This window comes from Vanellus vanellus, assembly GCF_965231255.1.
Source record: "Vanellus vanellus genome assembly, chromosome: 23".
Lineage (NCBI taxonomy): Eukaryota > Metazoa > Chordata > Aves > Charadriiformes > Charadriidae > Vanellus > Vanellus vanellus.
In genome coordinates this window covers 826947-847767 of record NC_138928.1, presented here as the reverse complement: position 1 = coordinate 847767, position 20821 = coordinate 826947, and the positions used below count along the sequence as shown (strand labels likewise).

General features: G+C 44.6%; 1 protein-coding gene across 1 annotated transcript in view; it reads right to left on the bottom strand.

The window, feature by feature from the left end:
- The window catches only part of IPO9 (importin 9), a 40454-nt gene extending 19984 nt beyond the window's left edge, over positions 1-20470 (bottom strand). The window contains exons 1-8 of the mRNA XM_082494494.1: positions 20333-20470; positions 10232-10293; positions 9704-9790; positions 8535-8736; positions 7991-8079; positions 7622-7708; positions 5769-5888; positions 840-949 (exon numbers count right to left, since the gene is read on the bottom strand). Coding sequence (XP_082350620.1) covers positions 840-949; positions 5769-5888; positions 7622-7708; positions 7991-8079; positions 8535-8595 — 467 coding nt within the window. The 5' untranslated portion in view covers positions 8596-8736; positions 9704-9790; positions 10232-10293; positions 20333-20470. The remainder of the gene's footprint in view (positions 1-839; positions 950-5768; positions 5889-7621; positions 7709-7990; positions 8080-8534; positions 8737-9703; positions 9791-10231; positions 10294-20332) is intronic.
- Positions 20471-20821: the final 351 nt, after the last annotated feature.

Below are 20821 nucleotides of genomic sequence, written 5' to 3'. Positions count from 1 at the left end.
AGCAGCTGACCTTGAAACTAGATAGCCTCAACTTACCCCAGAACTAAGGCTACTTTTATGGTCTCCCTGCCTGTTTTCACTCTGCAGGAGCCTATTGCCCAATATGCAGCAGGATTCTGAAACACAAGACTATGCAAGTGACTTTGATACAAAAAGGTCTAGATCTACGATCTCTAGGAAAACAGCCATTCTTATTAAATTACAGAGGAAAAGCTCAGTCAACCCACAGGGTCCATTTCTGGTGTTTATACCAAAAATTCAAAAAGCTACAGGAAGGCTCAGTATTCTACAATTACTGTTGCATTATAAAAGACTAAAAAAAACAACTTATGGATTAACAACATGGAAAGATTTGACTTGTCAGTTTGCGAATACTGGGAAAACTACCAACCTCTTCCACCTCTACCATGGCTGATTGTGCAGTGAAGTAATGACTGTTCTAAAGTTCAACTTCAGCAGCAAGTGTAACCAACCATTAGTGCTGCTGTAGCAAAGGATACTGTAGGTTCCCCTTCACCTGACAAGTTTACGTTGTGACCAGATATCTTTTTAAGATGACAATTCTCAGCAGAGTACTAGAAACAATGCAGAGATCAGCCACAATCCTACAGCCAGTACAACACCGGCACTCACATCATTCATCATATATGACTTTTAAGCTAAAAGAAACTTAATGGAGCCTACTGAAGTAACAGAAATATCCGGTACACCTACACCATATGTGCCTATGTTCTGCCTGTTACAGTGGACTACTCCATGCACCACGCTCTTCAGCTCTGTCCAGGTCCTTACTGTGCAAGAGAGAGAGTTTTTCTATTCTAGTTAATACCATTCACTACAAAGGATATAAGGCAGCGCTTTCTGTAAGGGTATTCCAGACAATGGGCAGGATCTGCTGCATTGACGAAATCATGTGCTTCGGATAGTTTTTCACAAGTGCTGTCACAGCCTGGAACAAAACAGAATACCAATCAGAAGTGAAATCAGGAAAATCATCAACAAACACTCAAATCATGGGCTGCTGTTTTATTAACAATCGAGATAATCCAATGTCTTCCCGACACCAAGGTCTCCTCCCCTCCCTCCTGACCAGGCAGTCCCCTCACTTGCACAAACTCTGACAAACAGGCCCCTCTTCTTATTTGCTTATTTGCGAAGCAAAGGGATAACGTGAGATGTACAACTCTGGAAATGAAGACAATGCAATAATTTGGCGGCAAGGTAGAGACTCCAACCAGACATACATCACTGCGCAGCACTGTCTGGATACGATTACCACCTGGAAGCTATCTTGTCCCACAAAACGAACTCTAATATCAAGTGAAACCAGACCACAGCCTATTTCCCACACTTCTACACATGCAAGCAACACATCCGTTTGCACAGCCAGGGAATAGCTGCAGATGAAAACACCCACCCAGATCAATTCTCTCATCCATTTCAGCTGCAGATGCAGGCAGCTGTGCCAGCCCAACACAGGGACTGGTTTGGGAGCAGCTCAGCAGCTTTACAGCAGACTGTACCTGGGCATTAATGAAGCTGATCACCCTGATTTAGGGGAGCCCTTTCACTGACACTTGCCAAAAAGCTTTTGGGATCTTCCAGGAGTCAGAGAACTCCCACTCCACCTGACATTCACTGTTCTCCTCCCGTAGGGGCACAGCTATAGTTGCTTTATATTGGTTACAGAAGAGCCCCTCAAACTGCCTGAGTGGCAGCCTCTGCGAGACATACGGGTCTAAATTTGTTTCTACTTACCCAATAGTAAACTCAACAGTTCATCCAGTTTGTTTGTTTGTAGTATTGGGTACATTAATAGAAATAAAAAATAATAATTCACCTTCCAGAAAAAAAAACCCAAACCAGCATTCTAATATATGTATTGTGGCCACTGTGTCTGTCAAGAGCGGACAGCCACAGATAATCCAGATATGTAAGTTTAAGAATCAGTCTGGGAGGCGATAGAAGCATTACAGAAAAGACCTGTTGACAAAAACAGGCCTCTGGGAAAAACAAAAGAAAAAAAAAAAGTTTATGAAGGTGCTGGCAGAGGATCTGAACCTGATCTGTAGGACTACCGCAAACGCAACACCCCAACTATGGCCGCAGCAGCATCTAAAGAGATTTGTTGCATATGCCACTGCTTATGAACTCCATGCACATTTTTCTAAGCTATACGCCAAGACAACCTTGCTGAAAGCACTGCTGGAGTGCTAAGAGAATTTGTCAATTCAATAGCTCTGCAGTTCTAACAATAGGAGGCTGCATTTGCAAGTTCACCACTTTCCCCGCTGTGCATGTCATTAAAAAAGAGAGCACTCTCTCCTGTCAAATGTCGTATTTCAACCCCTGGCCTCTCATTCTGCCAATTCCCACTGCCTGTTTGAGCTAAAAGAACTTCACGGATCTCCTCCTCCTCCTCTGCCAACCCCTACATACTGCTCCACCACCTATTAAATCCTTCAAGAAAGTCTTTATCCATCTCTCTTCAGAGCGAAGCCAAGCTGCTCCCCAAGCAGGACGTTTAATGGCCAAGCCAGGCAATAACCGACCGTATCCACACCTGTAGCCTGAGTCACTGCAGAGACACACTGAAACCACCACTGGGGGAGCAACAGGACAGCTCCCAAATCCCTTCCAGCTATTCCGCAAGCAAACGGCCAACCACATCTCCACTAATTGCTCAGCATCTCCTTAAAGTCACTCTGTATTAAAGTCTTTTCTTGTTTCACCTCCTGCTTGTGTCTTTGGACAGAGAAGGAACTCCCAAATTTGTGGATAAAAAGCTTAAAATATACACTAGCCAGTAGCAGGAGAGCACGTTAAAGCTAAACTTTCAGTAAGAGTGCAGCAGGTGCAGGTTATGTACGTTGCTCATAAACTCAGGAAATTTGCCCCCAAGACACAGTTACCACCTTGTCTTCCATCCAAGAACAAAGAAGGTAGGAGTAATTATTTTCTGTAACTAATTATTTGTTCCAAAACAAAAAAAAATAAAAATACAAGCATAAGTTTTCTGACCCACCTAATACACAGGTGTCGAAAGAGGAGATTTTAAGCACAAGCGATGAAGCACTACAGTGAGGTTGTAAGATACTTTTGACTGTTGGTTAATTGGTGCTCTTGATATAGTTACTGCATACTAAGTACATCATATTTGTATTCCCTTGCTGTGAAATTCGCCTTAACTCTGTTACCCATCACGTTTGATCAATCTGTTTCTCTCAAAACAATCAATAGTAGTGCCATGTTCAACAACAACAACGTTGGAATTGGGTTTCAACAATCATTTAGTTGCAGCTCATTCAGAGATATCAATTTAATTCATGCTAAACAATCAAAAAACAACACAATGAATTACACTACCGGTATTTTGTTCTAGTCCTCATGGTTGAAAAAAGTTTTGTTGTGGTCAAACCTCCCATCTCCTCTGTGGGTTACAGGCATGACTTTCCTGCTAATAACTGATTTTAAACTCGTAACTACACTTGGAAAGATTGGGGACAAATTAACAATCAGTGGTTTGCCATGATGTGATCCAACCTACTTACTTCCTTAAACAGGATAACTGTCCCAGGGGATCAGGAAGATGTGTCCACTTCAGTATTATTCAGTAAAGCTTTTGATGCTGTCCTGCATAACATTCTTGTATGGAAAGCAAGACATTTTAGGTTAGGGCTGCCTCTGAGTTCCACCGAGAACTCCACAAACCTTGGAGTGCAAAGTTCTCAAGAGACAGGGAAGGGAGAAAAAAAAAAAAATCTTCCTGTCATTTGCTGCGTAGCACTTCATTAAGGAAAAAAAGATAGGACTGAGTTTGCATCTGGCTGAAAATGTACTACAAAAGAAAATCTCAATTCCCTCCTCTGTTGCATCAGCATTTCAAGGGGTTTCTGTAATGATCTCATCTGTAGAGCTGGCTTAACTAATCCCTTGAGGTCTCTTACTTCTGCATTACAATGACTATGAAATCCACTTTTCTGGAAGAGAAGGCAATTTATGGGTCTTTCACCTGAAGCTCTTTTCCCTTAGATAATTGGTGTCATTAGCTTAGAAACCCTAAGTGAACAAAATCATGAATTGCCCTGAGTCAACAGCCAGAATACTCATCTCTTCATGAAAAGCCTCCTACAAACCACTTGTCAGCAGCAGATCTCCTGAATTTACTGTTTAAATCCATACGGATTTTCTGCTGCCATCAATGCCACCCAACATACAACGGTGTATTGAGACCAAAAACCTCTCTTGTATTGCACCTACCTAGCAGTGGCCAAAAGCAGATGCCCACACACAATTAAGGAACAAAGCAAGAACGTGGTGACATTTCCTCAAATACTCTCCCAGCCTGTCACATCATTCAAGAGACTGCTGCTGTGTATCAGTGCAGATATACAAGTACAAATAGCTCCAATTCCAGTAAGCACTGCTACATAAATAACAAAAAAAGGCTGCAGAATGTATCAAGAACAGAAGAACTGGTTTATGGTTAGAGCGAAACTATCAATTACAACTGCTTTCCATGTAGACTGAAAACTACTTCTACTCATTAAACATCCGAATGTACGTATGTGGAATCAGAGATTCAGACATTCTTGAGCTGCAGCCTGTTCAAATCGAGATTACACCCCAGAGCATCCCCTTCATGTTAGCGTTCCTATACATTACTGTCCTAGGAATCCCAGTGCACAGCCAAAGGAAAGGAAAAACCCGCAAGAGATACCCTCAACAAATCTGCCAGCATCCTACCTCAAACTCCCTTCCATTTGGTGCTGCACAGCAAGAAATAAGCTCTTGCTGTTTCCGGCGTACAATACCTGCGACCCCTTACTGAGAAGTGACAGGATGCCGTAACCCAGGTACTGCTGCCTTTAACAGGACGAAGAAAAGTTCCACAACACAGAACTCGGTAGTTGCTGGTTTGTGTAATACGATAGCATCCTCCCGGCATTTATTTTCATGGCTCCAGCACAAAGCTGGTCATTATGAAAAACTTTTGACGCTTGTCTTCAATAACTCTTCCTTACAGTTTTCTTCATGCAACGTGGCCGAATGGGCCTCAGCCGTCCATCTGCAGGAACCTGTACACCGTGACCCAAGTCTTGCAGACGTGCAAGTAAACGAAAGATCAGGATTTGATTCTGCAACTTCTGTTTTTGAATTTTCTTCTCTCTCCCACGTTGCAGGCAGCACACCCTAGAACTCCAGTGCTTTCCCAGCTGTTGAAGGGATCTCCACACCCGCACTGGCACTCCTGTCCCCCCACACTGAACTACGTGCACATAGAGGTCTACAATCCAATCTTCTTTCTCCAGGAAACCAGGAGAAAACAAAGAATTTCCATCTCTCTTTTGCAGAGATAATTTAGCATTATTAAAGAGCGGGCAAGTTCTAGAAAAGCACCTGCACATAATAAGCTTTTAAAACTTCATTGCAGCAGAATTCTGCAGCACCTTTAGGAAAGACAGATATTTAACTACCGAGTATGGTGTGCAAACAAGATGCATCCAAGATGTCTTAGACCAGGGAATGACAAGGACAGATCGTCCTATGGATCGATCCCTATGGATCTCCTCATAGGTGTCTTCAGTACAGGCAGAAACAATTTGTATCGATGTTGTATGGCGCTGGGAGCCAAAAACCTTCACTACTCATAACATGAGCAATACCAGGAGAGGTGACACGCACTCAAGTTTCTCTGTTTTCCAGCACATCTGACAGCGTATTGGTATTTAATTCTTTCTTTATTTAATCAGTCTTAAGTGACTTACCTTTAAGACTTCCATCTTAAACCCACTGTCTGATGTAGGTCCATCAGGTATTTGCAAGGCCTGAACAAAGGCCTCTGTGAACTGCTGCACCACAGGAAAAATCAGGACTTTGGCTGCACCCTGGTTACAATCAATGCAAGCACAGGTGAATATTAGATACAAAACCCTCACACATGACAAGTAAAGCACTAGCAGCAACAGAAATTGCACTTTTCTGCTACAAAACTGAAGAGAGAATCATGGCAACTGCAGAACGTTGCAAAGTCACACAAAATACTTGTTTCAGACACCACTTTGGCTCTCTCCTCATGCTGGGAACTAAGCTCAGTTGAATCCCACCCTTCAAAACCGCAGAGCACAGACTGCTACAAAACACACACCTACATCTAAGCTAATCACTTCAGACTCCAAAGAGAGATCCAGACGATCCAGTCCAAAGAGTCTCTGGAGTAGCGCACATCCTCCTAGAGAGGCACATTCATTTGATTAGATGAATCATGCCCCGCGCCCTGCCACCCGGGCACCCCTCCGGCTACAAAAGAAACCTGGGGTGACTACATCCCACACCAGCAATTACACTGCACCCTGAGGATGGCATTTATCTCCCTCCTGAGCCACCCTCCCCCAAACCAAACAAGCTCTTTGTGAGCCGAGTATCAACAGCTGGCCTGAAGATTACCATGATGATTCTTGCTAAGAAAATGCAGCAATTATTTTTCCAGATGTCAAAGCACTCCATAAGCAGTGCTCAGCAAAGCAAGTAATATCGGACAAAAACAATTTTATTGAGCTTATTTCTCATAACTGCATAGCTAAGACAGTACAGTTGTATGTTTAAATCAACTACGAAATAACACCTTAGCAATTTATATAAAGACTGCCTCTTTTTCTTTTTGCTTAAAGTCAAATTTCGATAGAAAAAGCTTTGTATACAATGTAAAGGACACTTTCAGCCCTCCTCCAGAATAAGGCAGTGGGGAGCTACTACTATCTTTTGGGTACTGATACCAGCTGCATGATATTATTGCATAAGTAACCTCGTCAGTGTGGTACGGTGTAATTATCAGAACTTCCCAAAAGTCTGCACTGAATAGCTCCCTGTAAAAACAGGGAGGAAACAGCAGTTATAGCCACTCAGCATCAACCAGCTGCTAGATTGAGAATCACCCTTTCCTATCCTTACCCCCAAAAAAGTTAAAAAGAACAATTTATTGTCTGGGCAGTGCTGGGAAACCCCCTTGTGAAAGGCCATATAAAATGCAGATGTGCTCAGAGCCAGACAGGAGACTCGTGTATAGAGCTGCTTAACTGCATCGTGTTTCTTTCTTAACAGCTATTCTTCCAAAATTTTGTTCGGTTTGGTTTCCACCACCCTTTTAGGAACAAACAGCTAGCATGCACGCTGAAACAACTGATGAAGTTCCCGGAGCTTGTAACCGATGCATCACCCAAGGGCCATAAAAAAGCCCATGGTAACCCAGAGGGCCAAGACCTGGCAGTTCATCGGGACACTCGGTTCACCTGGAGGCTGGAAGCTATGACAGGGATTTCCAAACAAAGGGATGACACACTATCTCCTCCCCATACTGACTGCCCTTTCTCTGAGCTGTTCCAAGCACGTCTGTTGATATGTCACAAGTTAAACTTAATTATGGAAACCAAGTCACAGTATCAAGGGATGCACGTAAAGGAGGGAGTTAGCCGCTTTACATGTCTTAAATTACAGCCTCTTCCCCAGAATTACAGCTGACAGAGTATATAATTCTCCAACATTTCATTTTCATATTAACAATTATTTAAAACCTTGCTCAGTTTGAATTCAATGTATGTCATACAGTAAGTTAAACTCTTGCCTTTTCCAATTCCTCCATGTTACAGATCATATGGGCACACGTGGTAAATATCTCCACTGCACGCGACCTTGTGCGAATACCATACACCTAGAAAAAAGTTTAAATAATAGATCAGCAACACAAGGTACTTCTATTTCCTTTAATTTTCTTCTAATTGTATTTATTTTTTGCTTTAACTTGATTTTCTTATCATTGGCTTCAACATTTCTGTTGAAACATCAGCTGCCATCAACTATCACATCATCGAGAAAATTCTTTAAGTATAACTCATACTACAGTACAGCTTAACCATTAAATCTGGAGTTTCTCTGCTCCAAGAAATATTCCCATTAATGCCATTCAGTACCAACTTAATAGTAAAGATCATACCTCTGCCATTGTGAAAATTTTGTACATTTCTGGAAGAATAACAGGAGCAACAAGTGGCATCTGTGTGTCTGTCACTTCCCGCGTAAATTCTAGAAAATGGAAAAAGAAGGGAAGTTTTTCTTTCTTATAAGAAAACAAATTTGTAGGCAACAGCAACAACAGAATCTTTGGGAAACATGAAGCATACGGAAAACATGTTGATTTGTATTTGACTAGACCAGCATCATCTGGCCTACCCATGGCAATCCTTAAAGGCAAGCAGAAAAATATCACGCTAAAAATTGTGGTTATCTGGAAAACACAGTGTTACAATTCATGTTCCTTCTGAGCTATAAACCTGTAGCACAGAACCTTCTCCCTTAGCTTTCATCACGCATACTGAGCGTGCAATTCAACAGTGACCGACAGGCATCATACCCAGGAGAAGAGAAGCAGCAAATTTCAATTTCTTCAATTTGGAGTGAAAAGCAATAGGATACTAAGGTAAGGAAAAGCCTAAACTGCTCCTTACATCAGCCTTGCCAAAGCTCTCGCATACACATACCTGTAAGCACTCTCATGGCTCCATGCACTGCATTCACATCTCCACTAACCAGCATCTCCATCAAGAGATTGAAAAGCTCGGGCCAGGCTTCGGGCCAGTCCCAGTGGGCTATTGCTGAAACTGCATAAGCAACACTCGAGCGCACTTTGCTGATCGACTCTCTCAGCCCATTGGGTAGGAGCTCCCTAATAGCAACTTTTGCCTGTAGAGAATAACATCATTTAGCGAAACAGATGCCTAGTCATAAAACAATTTAATAGAATTTTTATACTTATGACTGTATCCTGATATTGATTCAATATTGTTTTTACAAAATGAACACTCGTGAGACAAACAAACCTTGAGCACTCCACCCCGTAAATTTTTTATGGAAAACTGCACGGTGTGTTTTAACGTAGCACTCTTCTCACATAGAGCACTTGGCCAAGCATACAGTAAATAGCTCACAGCTGGAATTAGATAGGATGTGGATATCAACATGGAAGACATCCAGAGTTAGCCCAGATAAATCCCAGCTTCAGTGTCAGGGACCATGTTTGCTTACTTTGGAAGATTTTAGTAAACAAGAACTAGTCACCCAACCATGAAGGGATGGGAAAAAAAAAGCCAGCACTACTGGGGCATAATTCACAACATCTATTTCAAGCAACTATCTCTGGATGGGATGAATCATGCCTTAGATGTGAAAGATGGTCCAGTCAACAGTCAAAGTGGCAAAGGGCTAGAATCTCCGGCCATTTTAGTTGTTTGATACTCCTACTGAACAGATTTTTAATGAAACCCAGCAGACCTTGAAAGTGAAATTTGTCATGGGAAAATAGCCTTTAAGTCCCAAGCTGAAAAACAGAAGATTTAGCAAATCTCTGAAAAAAGACTGCCAGAATCAGTATTTGTGAAGCTTACAAAGTAGCTTTCTTCTAGTCTTGCTCTTGCAGCAGAACCAGTATGGCTGAATTTTTCCTACAGAAATTAGCCCAAGCTTCTCAAGTCAAGTATTGTTTTAAGCAACTAAAAACAGATTTTCAAAGTGGAAAATGTCAGAAAACCTTAACTGAAGCCATTAATCCTCCTAATACACAAGGGCACTGGCAGTTTTTAAACCACCCACAAAATTAATATTCTTGATGGATAAAGTGCCTCAAAGTAGACAACATGAAACCAAATCTTACCCTTTCTGTGGTCTCTGGAGGTCTAAACTTTTCTGACTGAGAACACCAGTGAGTTTCCACATACTGTTTCAAAATGACAGACGCTAGCTGTATGAGAAGAGAGGTCAAGAATCAGTAACAAATCCTGCAACCACGGCAAGCGTCACCCCTGACCCGTTTGCTCAGCCTCCTGTCCCGCCATGCTGCTTTTAGAGGGGCAACAGGGCTTGCCAAAAATGCAAAAAAATCTTTGTGAAATGGACAAAGAAAAGCTACAGCAGTAAAACCATAAACTGATGGCCACACATTGAGCAATAGATGCAATGCATTGAGTAAATAACACTATTTTCAAAAAAGGTAAGTATATAACACCTGAATAATGCTGAAAGGGAAAGTAATGACTCTAGAAATATGTAAAAAAAAAAAATAAAATGGAGAAGCAGTAATAGAAAGCAACCTCCAATTTTTCACCGGGAAACACAGGAGAATATTTTTAAAAACCGAGGAAATGACCACCAAAATTCTTTCGACAGTTCCAGGTAAACTCACCTGACGGATGGCCAGAGCTCCCTGGGGATCTACAGTCAGTTCTGCTAAATGAACACCAAATTCTGCAAGAAAGAAAAATAAATAAATAAATAAATAAATGTTGGTATCATAGCTTTTATTCCCACACAGCAAAACTCATCAGGATTTTTGGAGAAAGACATCATACCAATTGAATGACTCATATGTGGGAAGGAGAAGACAATTCCAAAGCGTAGCTACTCAAATGAATCACGAGCATTAATTCTCCCTTATGCTCTCTGCACAAACTTCATTTATTTTCTCAGCATCTTATTTCTTTCTCTCGTGGGCAAAAAATTTTGCAACACGGGTTAATAACAAGCAAATGATCTACAAATTTAACAACAACAAAAAAATATCTTATCTACAATGTAACATCATTAGTCAGATTCCTACATGAGGGATGCATGGATACGATCCAGGATGGAGTAAGACAGCAGACTGTCAGCCAGCAGTTCCTTTTCAGACAACCCGGGTTCATCCAGAGAGTGATTTGGAAACATCACTTCGGCTGTCCCAAAAGACACCCTAAGACAGCTCAGAACACACCAAGCGCCTTCCAGAGCAAACACTGACAGAGCACACCGACACCAGGACCTGCCTGTACAATCATTCGGGCTGCGGGACCTTCTCCATCAAGAAATTTGTCCCCCCCAAAAAAAAAAAGCAAGAGCTTCTTTTAGCTACCAGGCAAGCTCTGTGGCAAAGGCAAAATTAAAATGCTTGTACCAATTCTGCTGATGACTGAGCATAGGAAATAAAAACCAGGAAGAGCAGCTGTTCTGGTATGGTAAATCCACACGCCTCAATAAATTTGCTTAAAACTGCAACTTTAAGTTCCGGGTAGCTGATAACTGTACCAAGTACTTAATTTAATTTCACTAGCCTGCTTAAGAAATGCATGTGAGGTTTTAGTTCTAGAAACTGTGGAGCAGAAGGTATGCCCCCAGGTCCTGACCCCCCTGGAGAGGTCAAATGTGCTGACAGCATCCCTGAGAAAAAAAAGTCTTGAAAATTCTTCTCAAAAAGAGTCCTGTAACTTTCCTTGGCAGCATATTTGAGCGCTTCACAAATGCAGTTATCTGAGTTTCTCCTAATATCCACCTCACTCGTAAGAAGCTTTTCTGGGTTGGGAGATAATTGCCTCTCACTTTCCCATATATACACTGAACGTGCCCAATTCCTTCAACCCTTCTTCATTGATCACGCATTTTAAAAAAGAGGAAGATATCCTCTTATCTGAGCTGCAAAAGCAGGGAGCCTCATTCTGAGAAGTACTTAACATAACACTCCTCTTAACTGTAGCAGTAATTATTCTTCTGTCTGCAATATTCCAGACTTGAGCATGGTATTGCTTTTCAGCCACATTTTTCAAGGGTGTAAACGAACTAGGAAGCCAGAATAAACGCAATGGCTTCACATAGTTGCAACTCACTACTATGACTATTTTGCAATCTGTAAATCTGTTTGCCCATATGCATTCGATTTTTTTTTTTTTTTACCCTTTCCATACAGTACTCTGCACTTGATTTACAATACTTGTTTCAGCGATTTTAGGTGATCTCTCCAATTTTTCAACATCTTTTTAATTCTGGTCTCCAAGCAGACTGCAGTGCCGTGGTTGGTAAACGAGAGGTGTACTCACTACTGCAGCGACCAAGAGCTCTGCCTTAAAACCCCTTGGGTTTGACAATAAGCCACCGATTACGCACAGGTTTTCAGCCAACTGTGCATCTTACAAATATTACAAAACCGTATCTTCTTAACAGATAAATGACCGTTGTGGCAAATTCGTATCAGGAATCCTACTGAACTCAGATCATTTATACCCAGCGCTTGTTTGTTTAAGCAGTAAGCCAGGTCTCCCCTCAAACAAAAATTAGATGGATTTATTGAGAACAGATCATAAAAAACAGTAGTAGCTGTGTAGCATCTATTTATCCTGTTATGTTACAGACACTGGGAAGCTGTTTAATGAGCTGGTCCAAGAACCTTTCCAGGGACTGAAATTACACTGGCTCCTCTTTTCTCAAAGAATTGGTTTATTATTGTTTTTTTTTTTCCCAGTTGACTAGGAACTTTCTATCTTTATCATGGTTAACTGTGGCTCAAATGCATCTCTTGATAAGCGCTTCCTCCACTTATATTTTGTAGATTTGAGATATCAGAAACATTAAGTTTTCTTCCCAAGATAAAGGCTGTAAAATCAAGAGATTAGAAACTTTTAATGAAGGGCTTGACATAGGGAACATTTAGCAAACGCATTTCCTCCCAGCTCTGCTTCTCCTCTTCCTTAACCTCAAATCCAACTCTCCTTCACAACCAAGCTCCATCTACCGCATAACCAGTTTACAGAACCTCTTCACCCCCAACTTTTTGGAGAAATTAAGGCAGACCAAACAAAAAAATAGTATTAAGCAAGCAGGGCAGGACTTTCTACTGAATCACTGCACTTCACCATCCTGCCGTGTTGAAGTGGGCCAGCACCAACTGAGTCCAGCTCAGTATGTCCATACAAAGCTGGCTCAGGAGCTGCTACAGGTCCCTTTTTGTTGTCTCTGCTGGGGGCAGCGGCAGGCAGTGGTGGAGGAAGAAGCCATGGTAGCTGCTGCAGCCATCCCAGGTGAATCCACTGCCCCACGGCTGCAGACACGCCAAATTAAAACAACATTCAGTTTGCAGAGACCCAGATCTCACAACTGTAGCAGCATCAGAAATCGAGTTCCCTTTACCCAACATCTACTCACCCCTTGCGCATCGCAGTCTCCAGCTACACAGGCACAGGGAACATTTTCCACGGGACTGGTTTTCAATAACATCATCATAAAGTAATTCTGGTTGAAAGGGACCTCAGGAGGTCATCCTGTCCAACCTCCTGCTCAAACCAGGGTCAGCCACGAGGTCAGACCAGTGCAGAGAACGGAAGGAATCTGCAGGCGGACTACAACAAAATACCAAGCAAGTACCTAATGCTTAGCCATAGTTTTTACACACTACAAATGTGCTTCTTTGAGAAACTTCTTCAGCATCCATCATGACGCTCAACAACTACTCCAAAAGCACTCTCCTTTTTCAGCCCACCTCTGAAAACAACTGTATTTTCCTCATTTCTCAGCAAAGGACAGAAAGATTAAGGCCAGTCTTCTCCAGCATCTGTGATGGCATTAGGTATCTCACTTGAAATGCCTTCTTCACAACTTCTCGCTACACTCAACATGCCTGCAGCATCTCACAGTGCAAATAATGGCATTTGCTGCTGTGAAACCCTTTCCTCCTGAAAGTCTCGCATCACATGTCCCAACGTGGCCATTTCTTTTCATTTTCCTGCTAAAAATTCGGTTCAATGTTGAAATGTTAACTCCTGTTAAAAACTGAGCTTGATTTATCCATTCAGAGGATTTCCACCCATTTCTGCCCATCAACCACTCTACTCTGATTCAAGTTGCACCCAAGAGACCACCAGAGAACTACACATTGTGCTCATATTTGTAAATTCTCCAGAATCCCTTCTTCCACACAATATTCAAGTTTTTATGGCATAAAATCATGTATTCAAGGAGGTACCCAATGCAATAAAGAAATCACCCTCAAAGCCATATATGCATTAAAACAGTTATGTCAGGAAGGAGCCAACCGTAAGAAAAAACATGCTGAACTGGTGAAGCACAAGAGATGCTACGAGATTTGTGCTATCACTGTACCTATAGCTGTTCTCCTGATACAAAAGAAAATATCATCAGAGAATCAATGGAGTTTTAAAGTGTCAAACTAAATGTGCTGAGCCACCTACTCTGGAAGAGAAGATACTGAAACAACATTTATAAGACACATAAAGCCAATGTTCAAATCTGAGATCACGTTCAAGCCAAAGCACTAGTTGTCTCCAGCACAGAACTAGTCTCAAAAAAGATGGACAAGAAACTTTAAAGAGAGTGACCGTGCCCAGACTGACACAAGTCCATCTGCCAAGGTCAGCACCATCTTCACAGCCACCTGCATATCTCAGCTTCTGGCAACAAATGACCTTGCAAAGGACTGAGCTGAAGATGCCTTTTCATACAACATAAGCCACAATGAAGACAGCCTTATAAACGCCTTGTCTACCTCCAAAAAGGGCAAACAGAAACACAAAAGAGCCATTGGACAGACTGGAGCCATTCATCTATCACCACCACATTTTCAGAGCACAAGAGCTGATACCTCAGAGACTTAATACCGTCACCATTAAACATCAAACTTGTTATCTAACCAAACAAGCAGGTAGCAGCGTTTTTCAACTGTATAAGAGGTTAGCATTAATACTCCTTATCAGCATAATTTAGAGCAATGTGTTACAGACACTGCTCCTCTTCATAGGGTCAAAGTACCATCCCTCCTGGTGGATGTGTACCTCCTTCAGAGTGACACTGTCCCTGCTCTGACATTCCTGGGGATGGTGTGGCTTCCATATGTGTTCTCCAATAAAGTAAGACCTAAGAGGAACAGATTATTTTTACACATTATGGAATTACCCTCAAGTCGTATGACATCAGCCATAGCACACACGCGTATACCATCAGAGGTGGTGTATGGGGTTACCTGGATGGACTAGATAAAAGGGGAATGGAAACACTATCCCCACTTCACTGGGAACAAGTCGATAGTGGAGTCGAGCCAAGTTAGACACACACATAGCAGCAGCGCTCCACAACCCAGAGCTCTCAATTCCCCTGCCTTCCCCCTGAACAGTCTCAGGCATTGCTTTTATTTATGTTCCATTAAAACCTAAAGACAACAAAGGTCACTGGGTGAACTTTCATCTTCCCCAAGACTGACTGATGCATCTCCCATCCCCACGCTATCAGGTGCTGCCTATTCCCACACTTTCTCAGCAGACAAGACGCAGAAGCAGAGGAGAGATTGAATCACTGAGGAAATGTTTGGAAGTTGCTAATGGGTGACATGGCAGGAAGAAACTGCCACCATGTCCTTACTCCAGAGCTGACGTCCTGCATTCCTCCAGAACAGCTGTATCAAGTCAGACAGGAGACACCCCTCGGACAGGTCAGAGGCTCACCTCTGACTGTGTATTTCTACCCATCCCCTTGTACAAGCACCGGCCAGATCCACTATCAACCCACTCCAGGGAGCTCGACTGCATCCTCCCAAAAAACTGACCCAACTCCATCTGGCTAAACCCTGCATGGAATAGAGCGGGTGCTAGCACGGGGCAGCACACAACACACAGGGAGAGCACACTGCGGTATTGGCTTAACCACGTTACACAACCCAACCTGCAAGCAGCTTAAGAAAAGAGGTGAGGACAGAGCAATGCTTCCCCCAACACACCCCCTCGGAAATCTTGGCCTTGGGAATCTCCTGAAGCAGGTGTTTGTATCCAACCAGTGCGTGTAACGGTTCTGGATGAGTTTTTTCCTCCAGAAATATTAAACCATTTTCAAACTATTTCTACCTCTAACATCCAACAGCAACGAGTTCCTCAGTCTGCGCACTGGGGGAGGCAACCCACTTCCTTCTGCTCATTTCAGGGGCATTTTCATCTGACCTTAGCTTTACGAGAAGTCACAAATAATCACTCCTCACTCACCTTCTCTGTCGCTTATGATTTTAGAGCCTCCATCTCTGCTAACTCTTTCCCAGGCAGAAAAGTCAATGTATTTGCTCCTTCTGAGAACAGAAGCTTTTCCACACCTCCGTGGATGTCTCTGTGCTGCGTTTTTACTGCCTTGCTTTAGCCCTCCTGAGAGCAGCGAGCCAGTAACGCATGCGGCACTCGGGCTGCAGAAGCGTGAGGAATTTATGTCGCGCTTTGTTCTCTGTTCCCTCCTTAACGGTCCATTTGGCTTTCTGAGCACGGCAGAGCAGTGAATGGGTATTTTCAGGAAACTCTCCACGCTGACAATAGGATCTCTTCTCCCAGTGACAATAGTTAGGACAGCCCGTTACTTTTTAAGGTATCATCTGGGCTACCTCCTCCTCCCCCAGCATTACTTTGCTGACCAACACTGACCTACAAGTACCATTTGCGCACTCAACTCACTCTTGTGAAATCATTCCGTAATTTTTGCCACCGATTCTCACTCTGGCCAGACTGAGCAGCACTATCGGCAACTTTGTCACACCACTATTCACTCTTTTCCACATCATTTAGACTTGCTGAGCAGTCCAGCTTCGCACGGGACTTTTGACAATCTCCCTCCAGTGTGAAACATGACCAGTCACTTCTACCTCTTGAATTAATAACTGATTAAAAGCTTAAAGACAAGTGCTGTTTGCAGCAGTTCAGTTTATTCAAAACATTTCAGCAAGGGAATTTTCTAAAGCTTTTTGGCAGTCCCTGGACTCCTTCAAACAGCTCTTCTATTAAACAGAGATTGACTCCGCCCCAACAATGTCATGTACCCTGCTCTCCTCATTCCAACTTTTGACATAATTTTAACTATTACAGACAGTGCAAAAGCCACACTGACTCCCCTGTAACAACCCCAACATTCACCCCTCCGCTCCTCACCTTAGAGCCCTTACTAAAAACTGTCTTGTGCTTACCAACTTACATTTATCTGGTCCCTAACTGACCTTAAAGTGGCAAGTTTTACAGCACAATTCATAGTACAGTAATTTAATGTTTGAGTCCCTTTAAAACTCTTGGAGATGCATCCTGTAGCATTTGCTGTTTAAAGTAAACTGATAAGTGAAACTGCTCCTACTCATGCTTCAACTTGATGCGGACCCTCCAATGTGTCTCCTGTAGAGGCCATTCAATGTGGCAAGTTAAGTCAACACCAGCACAAGGAATTCAGCTTTTCTGCAGCCTTACACTCCTTGAATGTACCTTGCACACTTCAGTCACCTGGTGGCTATGAACACCTCTGAAATGCCTTCTGCTTCTGCAACATTTGAAAGCGTCGTAAGTTTTTGTCTTTAACAATTTTTTTCTTTTTTTTTTGCCTACCTTCATTTATTTGTCATTAAAAGTGACAATATTTGTGCTCTTGTCTACTGCCCTCACTTTCACTTTCAGCATCTTCTTTACGTTGCTTAATGATACTACTTTCTCTGTTTCTTTAAAGTAGTTCTGACACACAGGAGCTACATTTCTTTACCTCAATAATACAGTGTTGGCAAACACTGTATTCCTTTAGCTCCTCCTCTTGGTTTTTACAAGTTTCTCCATACCAAAGACAGCACAGAGAGGAGAATATACTTTATTCCTCCTATGCTCCTTGACTAGGACAAGAGAGGAGGAATCACAGAGGCGCAGAATAATTCAGCTGAAAGAGACCTCAGGAGGTCTCCAGTCCAACTCCCGCGATCAAAGCTGCATCAGACCAGGTTGCTCAGAGCATTTTCTAGGCAGGTCTTGGAGATACTCAAGGATGGAAACAGCATAGCTTCTACAGACAATCTGTTCCAAAGCTTGGCTCTCCTCAGTGATAAAATTTCTCCTTATATCCAGTCTGAATCTCTTGTCTCAGTTTGTGCCTGTTTTCCTTCATCCCCTCCCACCCCCCAGCATCTTGACAACCACACTTACCAGAAGATGCTGTCAGATCCACCCCCAAAATGCTCTTGTCTCCATACTGGAAAACCCCTCTCCCCCAGCGCCTCCTCATGTAGCAAGTGCTGCAGTTCCCCAACCGACATGATGGCTCTTTGCTGAACTCACTCCTGTTCATTGCCGTCTTTCTTGTATTTGGGGGGTGGGAGCAGAACTGGACAAGTATTCCAGATGTGGTCTAACAAGTGCTGACTAGAGAGAGCTCATCACTGCCTCTGATCCTGTTCTTACAGCCCGGGATGCAGGGGGGATGCAGGTGGCCTCCAGGGCACACTGTCCAGCCAGGATTTCCAGGCCCTTTGCCGCAAAGGATTTCCAGGCTACCAGGATTTCCAGGCCCTTTGCCGCAAAGTGGCTCCCCAGCCAGGCAGTGCCTGACCTGCATCCCTGTGGTGGGTTCTCCTATCCCAGGTACAGAACTTGGTATCTGTTCTTGCTGAATTTCAGAAGGTTCCTCTTGGTCTGTTCCCGCAGGGCGCTCTGGGCAGCAGCCCTGCCCTCGAGGACATCAACTGCCTCCCCTCCAGTTTGGTGTCACCTGCAAACTGCATGAGAGGGTATTCTGTAGCCTCCTCCAGGTCACAGGTACAGGTCTTGCAATAGACCTGTGCAGTTCTGGGATTGCAACCACAGAGAAGTATTGGGTGACTTTAGAATATTTGTAAAACAGTGAAAAAAAGAGAAGCACAGATGACTCCACTCCCCTTGCCCTTAAAGTTATCCACCAAACATAATTCTGTTACATTCCTGGGCTCTCAAAGGGACCTTAGGGGCATCCATCACCTAAAGCCCTCAAAAAAATATTCTTTTCTGGAAATCTGTTAATCAAGCCATTACACAAACTTTCCATTTCATTTCTTGTGGTAAGATCCAGACTGTTCGGGGGGAAAAAAGTTGCCACTGAAGAGCACGCAGAAGACTGTAGTAGCTTTGCAAGGCAAAGGCTCTATGGCTCAATGAACCTCACAGCACTTCCATTGCACTACTGCAATGCCGTCAAATAGCTCATTAAAACCTCCAATAGCTACAATAGCAACACAGTCTCCCCGGAATGCGTAAAGGAAGACCTAACCTGAGTGTTACAAGCACATGTTAAGGGACTGCACAACAAGAAACATGTTATCAAATGATTTCCCTTCCTTTCATGGCTCCAGTCTCATTCCCAGACTAACATAATCACAACACTATTCTTGACCCAGTCACGCCCTTACATCTTCCTTCTCTTTACCGTAAGCTTCCTTTGACAACATTTCTGAGCTAAAGTTCAGGAGCAGAAAAACTTTAAAACACTTCACAAAACAGTTTCAGAATGGCACAATCAGACAAAGGTAAGGCAAAATTCCCAGGAGGGTCCACAAACAACCAACCCATCAAGCTGCCAGGCCACAGGCACAACTGAGGGCCAAGGGCTGCAGTGCCAAGCTCTCCAGAGCCCAGCTCCCATCACAGCAGACTACCTGCAAAGCTTCCAGTGGTTTCCACAAATTGAAGTTCTTTAGGATGGGTCATAAAACTTGAGCTGAAGTGAAATAAAACGTTACCATCAATATGTTTTTAAGCTTCCACCCAGGAAAACATCAAGTGCATGAACTAGCTTAGTGCCACCATAAAAAGGCCAGATGAGTAATGGAATAATAAGAGACACTGATTGAATTTGGGGTGCTCTGTCTTTTCAAAGCCATAGACCAGTTGTCATCCAGCTCCAGTGCGTTGCATGTCCCCAGCTGTCCGCAACAGACAATGGAGCCTCAGCATTGGAATTTCACATAAGACGAGTGTACATCTATGTCCTGACCACTCAACCTAAAAACTACTATGTACAGATGATGACCTGCAGGACGTGGCTGCCCCATCCCTGGAGGTGTTCAACCCAAACCATTCTATGATGACTTAGGCACATACGTCCAGAGGTGGAGAAGATCACTGTGGGAGTGGGACAGGGCCTGCAGACAATCACACAGTGGGAAGGCTCTCTGTGACCATTGTGGAAGCAACCCTGGAGACTTCGGCTCAGGTGGGAAGAGATGCCCAAAGCAACAGGCCTGCTGCTATGCCACCCCTCCTCCTCCATGTCCTATCACTGTCGAGCTTAGAGTCCTCCTTGGTCCCTGACTTCTCGCCCAGCACCACGCTGTTCCCCACACTGCCCCACGGCCGTTTCCCTCTTGCACCTCTGAGGAGACCGATGCCTTGAAGCTTCGCCCGGCGACCTCTGCTGCAGGCCGGGGACAGCCCCAGCCAAGTCCCACCGGCGAACCCGCCGCTGAACTCCTGAGGCGGGGCAGGGGCTGCTCAAGGGAAACGGGGCACCCTCCGACAGCCGGTAGGAAAACAGCCACCGCCGCCGCCCGCCCCGCGCCGGCCCGAGCGCTGAAGCTGGAAGTTTTGGCCGAGGCCAACACTCGGCCACGAGGCGCCGGTACCGGGAAAAGCTCGGGGAAGGCGGCGGCGGCCTTTCCCCACCCCGACACCGGCCTCCCCCTCCCTCGTTCCCCTCAGCGCAGCGCGGCCCGGCCCTCACTCACCCTCCGTCACCTCCAGCACCTTCACCTGCTCCTCGGCGGCGGCGCGCACCGCCTGCACCGGGCACAGGATCCCCGTCAGCGTCTCTACCAGCGCCTCCTTCAGCCCTTGCGCCACCGGACCCGGTCCCGGCCCGCCGCCACCCCCGCCGCCGCCGCCGCCACCGCCTCCTCCTCCTCCTCCGGCCGCCGCCGCGCCCGCCATTGCCGCCCCCCCCCCCCCCCAACCTCCTCCCCAGGGCGACCCCGCCGCGCGCGGGCTACGGGCCGCCGCGCGCGCCAAACGCACGGCACGCACGCACGCACGCGCGAGCGAGCGACGCCGAGCGGGGCCCCGCCTACGCTGAGAAGGCGGGAGGGGGGGTGGGCTCCGCGTGCCGCTCACAGCGCCCCCTGGCGGCGCGGCGGGATCAGCGGTGGTTGTGAGGAGGCAAAATGGCGGCGGCGCCAGGAGGAACAACCGGGGCCGAGGCAGTGACCGGGCTCCCGCAG